Raw genomic sequence first — 13,067 nt, 5'->3', positions numbered from 1 at the left:
CAAATCTATTCGGATGATGATATCACAGATGAAAATTCTAAACTTCCAAATTTTACACTAAAATGCATAGGGGAAGGCATAAAGTTAGCCGAGCAATTAGAATCTTATTTTTTGAATGCAGATTCTTGAATGAAAGGAGCCCAAAGTTCAAAAGGGAGCTTCAAAAATGCTTAGTTCCATACGATTAAATTCACAGATTTATCAAGAAAAAGCAAACAAACCCAGATTACTGATTTTTTAAAGAGAGCAGAAGATACACGAAATCTAGAATCATGTATTTTTGTTAACTTTTGGAACATAACCCCCACTTTTTGTACTTTTTCTTAGTCCCATATAACACAGTTTCGCACAACATGACATTTTACAGGAACCTAATAACCGTGTTATACGAGGGTTATTCGTATATCATGCGAATAACAAGGAGGTATTTCATCCTTCAACAGATGCTTGAAATAAGTTAGCACCCAAAATCTTCTTTAGACAATAAACATTCTAAAGTCACCATTGCACATGGTAATATTAGAATGTTTATTGGCTATAGTTAATGATGATAATAAAATGTTAAGTTAAGAGATGGGGGGAGTGTTTAGACAACAGTTTAAAGGTCACTTTGCCCTCTAGGCTGGTAACAGGTTTTTTTTTTTTTTTTTAAGAATATGCAAGGATGATTTCATTTTTGGAAACAAATGAAAAAATATTTTTGGTTGTACATCTTGTATATGTTCTGTTTTATATACTTACTAGGCCAGCCTAACCCAGAAGATGAAGGAAGTGGCCTTCGAAATGTTGGCTAAACATCCCCCTTTTTTTTTTTTTAACTTATATATTATCACTAATAAATATACCCTTCAGATAATAAAATTCTAATGTTCCTATATGCAATGGGGTGTGTGCGTGCATGCACACATGTACATCCATTTAGTTATTAAACTCTATTTTGATTAGTCATTTATTTACAGCTGGTGATACTACTACTACATATGCAATTAACAATGGAGTATATTATTATCGAACTATGCATTTGGACAGTTAACGTGCACTAATTAAGGAAGAATTTCACTTCCAAAAGCTACAGAATTTTTGCTTCCCCCCACCCCTTTCTATTTGACTTATACAGTATATAAGTCAAATAAAAGGTTCTACATATCACTTTTGTATAATATTGTGAAGAAATGGGATCATTTTAAATTACTGACTAGTACACACACACACACACTGACCAAAAAAGCATGAACCTTTGTATTAAAATAGTCACAGACAGAACAAACGCAAATATATGAAAAGAAGACTGTGTCTTGGGGTGATAACATGTTGCTCTTTGCGTATAAAGGCACAGGCTGTTTGATTTTTATTTATTTATTGTACTATTTGGTCCCAGCCATCTTTCTTGCCAACCCTGCAGCCTGTTTACAATGCTGTACCCTGAATAATATTGTACAACTATCTCGGATTCCCTTGTAGATGGGTAAATTCGCTCTCAATGTAATGCAAATATCGCAATGCAATGAAATAAAGGTATATGTCACTATCAAGTCAACATAAGGTTGTGATGATGTCCAAGGATCCAATTGACACTTGTAGGTCCGCTATGAAGATTCAAAATCAGTAGAAGTCCAAACTAAGAATTGTGGTCAGAATGAAGTGAACTTTTCCTTAAACCTGAACAGTCCCAACAGTAGATCCATTAACAGTAAATGGGAATACCTCACGCGGTCTTTATGTACAGTCCCTGGAACCACAATAACACTACAGGATCACAGGTCATCCATCGGGGAAGCAATCACAATGCAATCCAACAGGCTTGTCATGGTGAATTGCATTGTGATTGGAACCATGCCTGGAACCATCCACTGGAGCCCCAATTTCTCCAATACATGCCTGCCCGAAAAGCATTAGTGAAAGAGGCATCATGATACATCAGTGCAGTTCTTTAAAAGCTGTAGTGTTCACAGCATAGTCTTCTACCTATAACCAGAATGGTACCACTCATCCTATGTCCACCCTGTCTACTAATAATATTCTGTTCTAATGTGGCTTCATGCCCTTTTAAACTGTCATTCAGTGTCTGACTCATGCTCCTCCAACTGCAACAAGATCCTCCTTCTGAACAGTTGGAACACAGAATTTCAAAGTGCATAAAATCTTTTGTACTAACAGTTGTTCACATCCAAGAGTATGGGAGCGGAGTTTAAGAGCTTCGATTAATTGTCCCAAGCCACAATACTCAGCACATTTATAGAAAAGAAGGTTCCAGTCTGGGAGTCCACAAGCATGTAGAGTATGCTCAGTGATTGCAAATTCCTTTAACTTTGCAAAAAAGGAACCATGTCCAGTAAAAAGATAAGGTGTATGGAGATTGGGATCAAACCAAGTTGCTCACTGTTTACCCTTAGCGTTTACCATTGGAAAATATTTTTTTCATTATCGCTCCTTTCACACAATTTCTCCAACATTCTTGCCACCGTTTTACCAGTTCTGTGCGTAGATCCTTCCTTTCCTCTTTGTAACTTGCATCACAATCTATTTCAAGTGACAAACAGTTATATCAACCGGTGCAATACCACCACTTTGCTTATTGGAAGCTTGAAGTGGTGAAACTCACGTTTAGTCTCTAGAGCAAAGTTTCCGGCAAACCCCCCCTTCCCCCATACTTCTCTTTCAACCCATGCACGGTACTAAGTACTATAAGTTTTGATACCTTTCATGTTTGGGGCTTTCATTAAAAAAAAAAAAAAAAAAATATGGCAGCCTCTTTCGTAGATAACTCATTGATAGAAACACCAAAAGTAAATCCAGTGGTAGAAAACTTGTAGTGCAATGGTAGACACAGTTCGACAGGCCATATGCACCTTCAGTAGGATAGATCACTAAATTGATAAGATCTTTTGCACATTGAATTTCTGCATGACAGAGCTTAACGAGATATGCAATGCATACACCACAATTGGAAGGAAAATGCAATCATAATTCAAGAAGTCATGCCCACGAAGTTTCAAATTTTGTCCACAATGTATGTGATGTGGGTTATGAAGTGCATCTGCCAGTCATTCATCACTCCCAGATATTTTAGTTTTAACTGATTGAAGATTCCCCCCCCCCCAATGCACTATAAGGTTTTTGAAGACACTTGAAGTCTGCAAATCGCACTAGTTCTGCAGCCCTAATAAAACAAAATTAAGACTTCTTCTAGTTGTGACCGAGAGTCACCCTTCACTAACATAACCAGATCATCAGTGTATGCTACCATATTTTTATGGAGTTGCATTTCAGCCAGTCATTTAAGACTAGATTCCACATCATAGGCCCAAATACAGATCTTTGTGGACAATAGAACAATTCTAGTAGCTGACCCAGAAGCAGACTTAATAGTGACTTGCCTGTTGTTGAAGTAATCCTTATTACTGAATAAATCTGAAGGGGGAGGCATTTAGCCTCGCATAATGCCATTAAGACACTTTGCCAGTTTATTGTATCAAATGCACTTGCAAAATCAATAAAGATACCTAGACAGTATTTAGCCTTCAATTGCTGTGCTATATCATCATCTGTTCCTTTGCCTTCAGAGAAATCGGTGCATTTGGCAGGATGCTATTGTTGCTGACATATCTCATTCTGACAGCCAAAATATGTTCATAAATGTTTCCTCCAATCTGCTCAGCAATGCTATTGGATAGTATGAATCCACCAATTCTGAAGGCTTTGATGGCAGTTTTAAAATTAATTTCAGCAATGCCTCTTTCCAAATATCTGGAAAAATCCCATTTCTCAAGTAGGCATTATATACAGTGGGTGGCATCATATGAAAACTTCTTTTAATTACCTCACCCTCAACCAGATCATACCAGGACATCCGTTATTTTTTATTTTATGAATTGCCATCTCCAACTCCTCTGTTTGAAATTGGGACTCATTTCCCATGCCTGCGTAGTTCTCATCAAGCGATATCATATCCTCATATTGGTTTCATTTTCATTGTGATCATTCAAATCTCCTACCAAATGGTCCAGTATTAGTGTATACTTTCCTCCCAAATAAACATTTTCCTTCCTGCAGACAGGCGCTTTGACTGCAGTAATCTGAAACAAGAATGGGAAAAATTCGTGATCTATTGGAGTTTAAAAAAAAGTCTTATCATGGGTGCAGGTTTAGCAGGAGCCACAATTCAAGAAACAAAAGACCATAACTGGTTTCTCAAATGCATTCATCTCAGAGATTTTTTAATGACTAGAAAGCAAGTGATTTTCCACACCTCGAAGGCATAAATATAGCAGAAAAGTAATATTTCAAGAACAAAGTCGTTATACTCTAAGGAGGACTGTATGGAAAAATAGGACATCCGGTGTGCAGCAAATAACATCTGAATTCAACCAAGCTCAGAACTGCTCTATTTAAACCCTTACCATGTGTGTGTGTGGGGAATTGAATAAATTGGGTATTGGCAGTGGCTGCATGTTCAGAAGCCACTTTTTTTCAAAGAAAAACATTTTATAGAAAAGAAGGTTGTGATTGGACAGGGGAACAATGGAAGAAAACTGTGGTCAGACAAATCACAATACACTGTTTTGCACTGATGGTAGTCAAATAGTGTGGCGAGAACCTCACAAAACAGCGCAGCACAACAGCCCAAGTAGCTGGAGGTGATATCATGGTATGGGGAATGTTTTGTTGGCATGGACTGGGTCTGTTGATGCTGGTCGAAGGTCATTCAAGAAGGACCTGAATTTCTTATCAGATCTACTGCATCCTGCAGTGTTAGTTTTATCCCAAAAGTGATAGCCACTTTATAGATAACAATGCAATGGCGCATTGTGCAAGAATGGTTTGGAGAACATGACACGGATTTCCACCATCTTTCTTGGCCCCCACATTCACCTGAACTCAGTCCTATTGAGAATATATGGGATATTCTGGAGAGAGCTATTCAGAAATCAAATCCTCTTCTTTCAATTGTTACAGCTATTTGATATTTTACTGGAAGAATGGTTACAGTTTGACCAAAACACGCTAAAATAGAATTCATGCCGTGCTGCACACTTGCTGTTATTCTAAGGTGGCTCGATTAGGTACTGAATAAAGGTTCATATTTTTTTGGCTAGCATCTATAATGCCAATTACTCTGCATGTTGTGAACTCCCATCTTCCGTGACTCTCTCTGTAATCATTATACCTGTTGTCTTCCAGAGGTTACTAAAATAACAAATGACGTTAGAATGAGATTTATGAGGTAATCATTGCCTAAGGGTGATCAGTACTTTACTAAAAATAAGATTTTAAAATGGTTAAAAATAAACTTTATGCTTTTTATTACTTTTCTAATATTTTATGTAATATGGTGTACATTTCTATAATATAAATCTTAATTTCTGAATTCTTATCAAATATATTTCTTGCTGCAATTTTTAGTTCTTTTGTGAGGAAGATGCAGGAGATTATATTTATCGTGTAGATGAGCCAGGTACTTGCAACTACATCCTTTCTGTCTACACAAATAGAGTTTGCAGTCATCCTTATCTGAGACCTCTTCCATCTGACAAGCCCCATACAATCTCTTGCAGTCCTCTTCTGAGTGAAAAACAGTATGAGCAATATATTTCAAAGATTGAAAGTAATCACATATTAAAACAATTGTATAAAACATGTTTGTAGTAATTTGAATATGCATGTTATATGATATCTGGTATGTTAGTTTCCTGCTGATTCTTTAAAAAAGTTTAATGTTTATGGCAGTTAATTTATAATGTTTATGTATGCATTAATGCAGTCACATAACAGTAGCAAATAGAACACTTAACAAAATTTAAAATATTTATTTAATAGGCTTTATAATAGCCATAATTCTAATATGAGTATAATAAAATATTTGGACATCAAAACAGTAATGCATTTTGATATATAATAAATCCTTCTTATTCAACATGATTCGTGAATACTCCATAAGTATTACTATTACATACATACATGTGAGACACTGAATCTCATAATCTAACCTTGTAAAGTATTGTCCAGAGATGAATGGGTTTATCTGTAGATTTCTTCCACATGATGCTATACCAGTGGTGTGCAAACTACGGGGCACAGCCCACAGAGGGATCGCGAGATAAATTAAAGGGGTCGCAGCAGTTTTTAAATAAATTTATTTTTGGTGTACATAAAAGCTAAAAACCTGTTGTTAAAATTATTTTCAATACTGTAGGTGTAGAGAATTTACAACTCGAACTAAGTCTCAGATATGAATTTTTTTTTTTTTTTTTTTTTATGAAAACCCCAAACACGAAAGATATCAAAACCTATAGTACTTAGTACCGTGCATGGGTTAAAGGAGAAGTATGGGGGGGGGGGGGGATGCCAGAAACTTTGCTCTAGAGACTAAACATGGGTTTCACCGGTTGATGAAAGTCATCTACCACCTATATGAACCCTACTGCCTATTGCGTCGGGAATATACCTTAATTTGCTCACTGGCTATGGACCCATATTGTTATGGACAATATAGATTCATATTGTTAATACCAGCAGACTCCAGCGCCTGAGGACCAGAATAAATTGACCCAAATCTATCACAGAATGTATACATACTCGGGTATTGACCATATGAGATACTTGAAATAATTTGAAACATAACAAAGAAATTGTGCTGCAAATAGCAAGTCTGTTGCACGCATGCTTTATTCTGCTTCGTAATTCGGTGCTTTCATATGAACTTGTTCTCCCTGCTGCAACAAAAATGATTTCAATTATGCATGGAGAAAAATACAGCAATGATTTAAAAACCATTCCTCTGTCCAGAAACCAGTCTCGTGGCGTATTACAGTTATCACGGACAACATAAAATTCAATTTATTAAATCGATTGAGAGAAAGTCCAATTTTTGCAATACAGTTAGATGAATCCACAGATATTTCCAACCTTGCTCAACTTATTGTATATATCAGGTACTGCTATGAGGGAGATATTTTGGAGGATTTTCTATTTTGCAAAGCTTTTGAAGGAAGAACGACGGGCGAGAAGATTTTTGATGTTATAAATATTTTCTTTCAAACAAATGATCTAACGTGAAACAACTGTGTTGCAATTTGTACTGATGGTGTGGCTGCATTAACGGTCTCCTGTTTTTGCAATTTTCATTAATTAAGTAGGGGCTCGAACGTGTTCTTTGCCTCCGGGCCCAAAAAAGGGTAGCTACACTATTGCATTGCATTATACATAGGGAAGCATTAGTAAAAAAGGAAATGCAAACTGAATTGGACGAAGTTTTGAAAGATGCAGTAAGTGTGATCAACTTTATTAAAAGTGGAAGCTTAAATAGTAGAGTTTTCACTAACTTTGTAATGAAATGGGATCTGCTTACGAAATGCTTCTTTTATATGCGAAATGAGTTGGTTGTCCAGTGGTAAAGTGTTGCAACGTCTTTTTGACTTCAAACATTCAGATTTTATTGGATAAAATTCAGAACCTTGTTTAATTGTTTACAAATCAAAAATGGCTTAGAAACCTTAGTTACCTTGTTGATATATTTGGAAAACTTAATGATTTAAATTTAAGTCTTCAAGAACAGGGAACTGATATTAATACTCAGTGATAAAATAGCTTTCAAAAAGAAACTTAATCTTTGGAAAATTGAATTGGAGTGTAATAATACTGAGACAGTCCCTTGTTTTTCTGAATTTGTTAATAGCAATAATATTGACAGTCTACAATTTAGGGATATCATTGCCACCCACCTGACAGTGCTAATTAAGAATTTTTCCAAACGATTTAATGTATCTCCAGAAAAAAAAAGTTGTATTGGATTCGTGATCCCTTTGTTTTTGAAATTTCTTCATGCCTCGAAATTACCATTGAGCAAAAGGAAGATTTTATCGACCTGAAGTCTAACGAATCATTACTTGCATGTTTCAGGACCTCCAACTTGTGAAAATTTTTGGCTTTATCTTCAAGAAGAGTATACAGAATTATCGAAAATGGCGATACAAACTTGCTACCTTTTGGGTCTACAAATTTATGTGAAGTTGGCTTCTCAAAATTAACAGCTATAAAAGCAAAACAACGTTCCAGACTTGATCCAGAAGACGACATGAGATTAGCAATTTCAAATATTGCACCAAATATTATCAGTTATCCAGGCTCATCCTTTTATTAATTGTTTTGTTTTGTAATTGTTCATTTTTTATTGTTTTGTAATTTTAATTGAAGAATTTGATTTATTGTGTTTTACTATACTGTATTCAATTAAAATATTAAACAATTATTGTAATATGTAAATTAAAAAGGAGGCAATTTTTTTATTCCTTCCTCAGTACTCGAATATAATTTTCTACTACATAATTTATAAAATGCCATTTTTGTTCTCTAAAAATCTGGTCATCCTACCTCGGGGTTTACTTTAAGGGGTTGCATCAATTTTATATTTAATAAATGGGATCGCAAGTGAAATAAGTTTGCACGCCACTGTGCTATACCTATAAAGTAATTAATACATTAAATTTATTTCCAGGGCTATGTCAGTGATCTATGGGTCTTTTATGTTTATTATTGGCTTATATAAGATATTATATGATTTAGAAAAATACTTAATATATAATCAGTTAAATAAATTTTCTGTGTATTTTTGTGAAAATAGGACCAATATCCTTAAGAATCTGACCTCAATTTTAATATTATTCTTATAGGAGGCCAGGTGGGTTTTATATTATCTGATGCCTAATTGAAGAACACATTTTTAGATTTGTTAGACAGGCAGTTCCCCATTTTCATGATAGGATTCTACAGGCAAATCCAGAAACATGGGCAATCATGGTTTAATATTTGGATTTTTTTGGCAAGTAGAAAATGTTCCCCCCCCCCCTTCCTCACTTATAAGCTTGCAATTTGTCCTTATTACATAGTGTAGGTGTGTCCTTAAAAATTTAAAAAAAACACATTTATTACTTAGTAAGAGGAGTACTTCTGCATTTAGAAAGTATCTAATGTCAATTAATAGTGAAAGAATGGCAGAAAAATAAGTGTATTACCAGAATGTTCCACCCTCAAACCCCTGAGGAGTTTGAGACAGGGTGGCCATATTTTAAAAATTGTGTGGGACAACTTGAAACAAATTGTGTAGTGTAATATTTTTTTCTTCAAAAAGTAAAAGAAAAACATAAAACAAAAAACATAAAAATAGCAAGGAAGACTACTTTTACTTTATATATATTTTTTTAATTTCACTAGTTTTAAAATTTCTTCTCCTTCTGAATATTTTAAAATGTTTTTTATTCTGAACAGGCCATGTTATAGTTTTCTTTCTCCATAAGTATGGAGTCTAAATTTTCTACTAAAAGACGTTGTCTCTCTTTCCTCCAAGCAGTTTTCATTAAGCTGCAAACTCTTTCTGATGAAGCATTTGAATGTGAAATGTTTAATATGGAGCTTACAATTTGAGACAAATTATTTGCATCTGGAAATTTTGAGAAACATTGTACCCATTTTTTATCAACACCCATTTCCTTTTCTTTGTTACTCAGTAACGAACAAAATGCCTTTGGACTTTCTCATTTTTCTCTTGTTATTAGAATTAATTAAAAATATGTAAAATCAATAAATTAACAGTTTTTCTTCTCTTATCGGGACAAATGATGGTATTATCGAGAAACGGGACTTGAAGTTCAAAATCGGGACAATCCCGGCCATAGTGGAACAGTTGGCCACCCTGGTTTGAGGGCAGAACTACAAAGGACCTAGAATGTAGCTTTGTTGAATGATTGCTGTTTTTGTCAGGCATAGGATGTATTTATGACATCCATTTCCCATCATCAGTACCTCATGGTCCTTGAGGTTGTCACAGACATTCTCTCAGATATACCAGACAAGCTGTACTTGCTACCTGGGAGTCTAAAACACTGATGGAACTGATATTCGGGTGACACTCAAGTCAAGTGGATCCAATTTCGGCAAAGTCCAAACGATCTGTGACAGCCAAATCCTCTGCTTGCACCTTTACGATGGTGGGACTGTTAGTAATCCTGGGTATAACCTCCATACAGAAGTACGTGGTGGGTGACCACCCAGGTGTGAACCAATGTAAGCAGGGGTTGAGGTATGGCGCCCACACCACATGGGGGAATGCCGACCCTCTATGTTACCAGGCAGTACTAGGTGATAGATGACTCTCATCAACTGATACAACACCACCACTTTGCTTATTGGAGGCTTGAAGTGGTGGGATCCATGTTTAGTCTCTAGAGCTAAGTTCTGGTCAACCCTTCCCTATCTCTTCCATCATGCAGTATGATTGATGACTTTTGAGGTTATGATGAACATCATGGCGAGATCCAATATTCCATTCATTCCGAGGGTACAGCTCTCAATCTCTGGTGTTCACAGGCCAGCTGCTAGTTAGTACACCAGACCGAACCTATTGGTAACTCTCTAGGAGGCTTCCGGATCAGCTGGTGTATAATCTTGCTACCTCTTCTCTGCCAGATAGTGACTGGAGGGAGTCGAGTAGTGTGTATGCGGGGAGCATTGTCAAGGCCATGTTATGTCAAGGATCTGGGTATATTCTTACCACGTGTACGCCATATCCAAAAATTTCATTACTTCATACAGCATGTCCCACCCACTTTTTCTTACTATTGAATACACCATGACTTGTTAAACTAATAGAGCAAACATAATGTGGTTGCCTTCACAACATGAGATACAATTAAAACGATGCCTTCTACGCTACAATCGTAGCTCAAATCTATGGGTTAACTATGGTGTATTTACACCGATATTATATAGTTAATTATCAAAACCCATAAGGATTATGCCTAGTGCATTTAATTTTCCAAATACATTACCACCACACCCTTCTGGCATCTCTCATAATGTGGATATAACTTCGCAACTGAGATGGCTTATTGTATTACCTACCCGCCCACTGATGACGAAGCCAAAAAGCTTCGAAACGATCGTAATAACAGTAGTCTTCTCTACTAGAGAAGCGTTATTTATTTGAAGTAATTCAATAGTAGCTATCTTGTTGTGAAGGCAATCACATTATGAGATACAATTAAAACGATGCCTTCTACACCACAATCGTAGCTCAAATCTATGGGTTAACTATGGTGTATTTACACCGATATTATATAGTTAATTATCAAAACCCATAAGGATTATGCCTAGTGCATTTAATTTTCCAAAGAATATTTTATGAAAATGTTCTAGGGTAATTCTCTCTAAGATCATTAGCAAGTCCCATTTATATTGGTGGAAACACCTAATTGATCCATGGTTATTAAAGGGGATAAACAAAGTGAAAATTTATTTGTCCTTGCTCCCTTTCATGACAACTCAGTTGTATTATAAAAGTCAACGTCATGGTATACGTCACTGTCAGTGGAGAATAATAGTGCCTCCCTAGAAGTAAAGAAAGAAAAGCATAATGCAGCATAGCATTATTTTCTTAAACTATTTCCATATTTGCATTGAAATAGTGTCCTGTTTCTTCACTAAAATACATCACCTTTGTCAATGAGCTTCTATTCTAAACAAGTGTAACTGTTGAGGCCATTTAAAAAAAACAACTTTAACTCTTATCAAAGCAGGTGCTGCACACAAAATTATGTACCAGGTACATTATGAGTTGCTGCTGCTCTACTCTGAGACTGATAATGTCACAGCAGCAGCCATTAAAATGTCTTTACTGCAGGAACTCTTTATGAAACTGGTACAGTAAAATAAATAAAGTATTGCTGCATTATTTTTATTGAAAAAATAATTTCAGTACAATGAAATACAGTGAATGAAATTTTTCATTGTACTAGTGTACAATGAAATAATTTGTATAAAATATATTATCATAACACTCAAATGATTTTAATTCCCGAGGGAATACTCCATTGATTGTCATTCCATTACATGTAGTATTTGACTTAATGTCTAAATTGAAGACATCTTTCATAAATTTACAAAACTTCTTTCTAGCCTCAGAATTTAATTCTAGATTGAAATCAGCAGCAAGAACTATATGTATACGATCTACTGGCTCTTCCAATAATTTTGCACCTTCAGTGGAATATGGCATCAAATTCTTGTTTTTGAATTATATCTAATGACATCCCTGGAGTGATATGGCAATGATGAAAATAGATTCACTATAGAATTTGCATAAAGATCCACAAATGTCTCCAATTTCATCTGATACTGCTGTCGCGTTGTGCAAAGATATGCAGTGTACTGATGATAGTTGAATCTTTACGTTGCTCTATCACAACACCACCACTACGAACATCCGACCCTTCAAATTGAGTCGCACATTGGAATGGTTTAAGTAATATACGTTCATCAATATCCAACCATGTTTCACTTAATATTAATATTTTGGATTGCTGTAAGATTGTGTCCATTTCAATATCTCGAACGTGGGCCCGTAAACTTTATACATTCATTGACCACTTTGTATGAAATCTTGCAGTTCGTCCTGTAGAAATGGTAGCTTATTATTTTTCAAGCGATCTAGTTCAGCACAAAGTTCTGTATTACTAGTAGCTCTGCTGTGGTGAAATGTGAAATCGTCGTGGGGATTTGTAATATATTATAAACCTTGCAATTAGATCACTCGAGATAATGCCACGTATACAAATTGCTGTCGATGACCTTTCTCATAATTATATACAACTTTGTCAAAGGTCCCTCCTCGAGATTTATGTATAATCAAAGCACAAGAAGATACTAAAGGAAATTGTGTACATCTGAATGTTAATTTCCTATTGTTCTTGAATGGAATAGTAGTTGATCATTTTATAATAGGTACAGATTGCCTAGGTAAATATTTATCTTTTGCATATTGTTTATAACGAGATTGAAGGTTGTGTCCTATTTTTGACTTAGGACATTTCATCCATACTCGTTTAACTGTTTCATCGTCCCCAAATTTGAAATATACTAAAGTACTGATTGCACCGTGTACCAATCCATCGACCACATCTATATTTGTAGTAATCATGTACAGTTTTCCTTTCAATAATGGTAGAATGTATGGAAATCCTGCAGTTTCAGTCACTAACATTTTATGAATTTTATTTCGCATACTTGCTAATTGT

At 35.4% G+C, this 13,067-nt stretch overlaps 1 protein-coding gene across 2 annotated transcripts in view; it reads left to right on the top strand.

Annotated features, from left to right (window-relative positions):
- The window catches only part of LOC150075307 (uncharacterized), a 236,645-nt gene that overhangs the window by 150,013 nt on the left and 73,565 nt on the right, over positions 1 to 13,067 (top strand). For both annotated transcript variants that reach the window (XM_090389154.1, XM_090389155.1), the window contains one exon: positions 5,404 to 5,605. In XM_090389154.1, coding sequence (XP_090245280.1) covers positions 5,404 to 5,605 — 202 coding nt within the window. The remainder of the gene's footprint in view (positions 1 to 5,403; positions 5,606 to 13,067) is intronic.

The sequence above is a fragment of the Mastigoproctus giganteus genome, chromosome 14 (genome assembly GCF_048544385.1).
Source record: "Mastigoproctus giganteus isolate SK-2022 chromosome 14, ASM4854438v1, whole genome shotgun sequence".
In the NCBI taxonomy this organism is placed as follows: Eukaryota; Metazoa; Arthropoda; class Arachnida; order Uropygi; family Thelyphonidae; genus Mastigoproctus; species Mastigoproctus giganteus.
The sequence above is the reverse complement of the archived record's forward strand: the minus strand, read 5'-3'. Positions and strand labels throughout refer to the sequence as shown.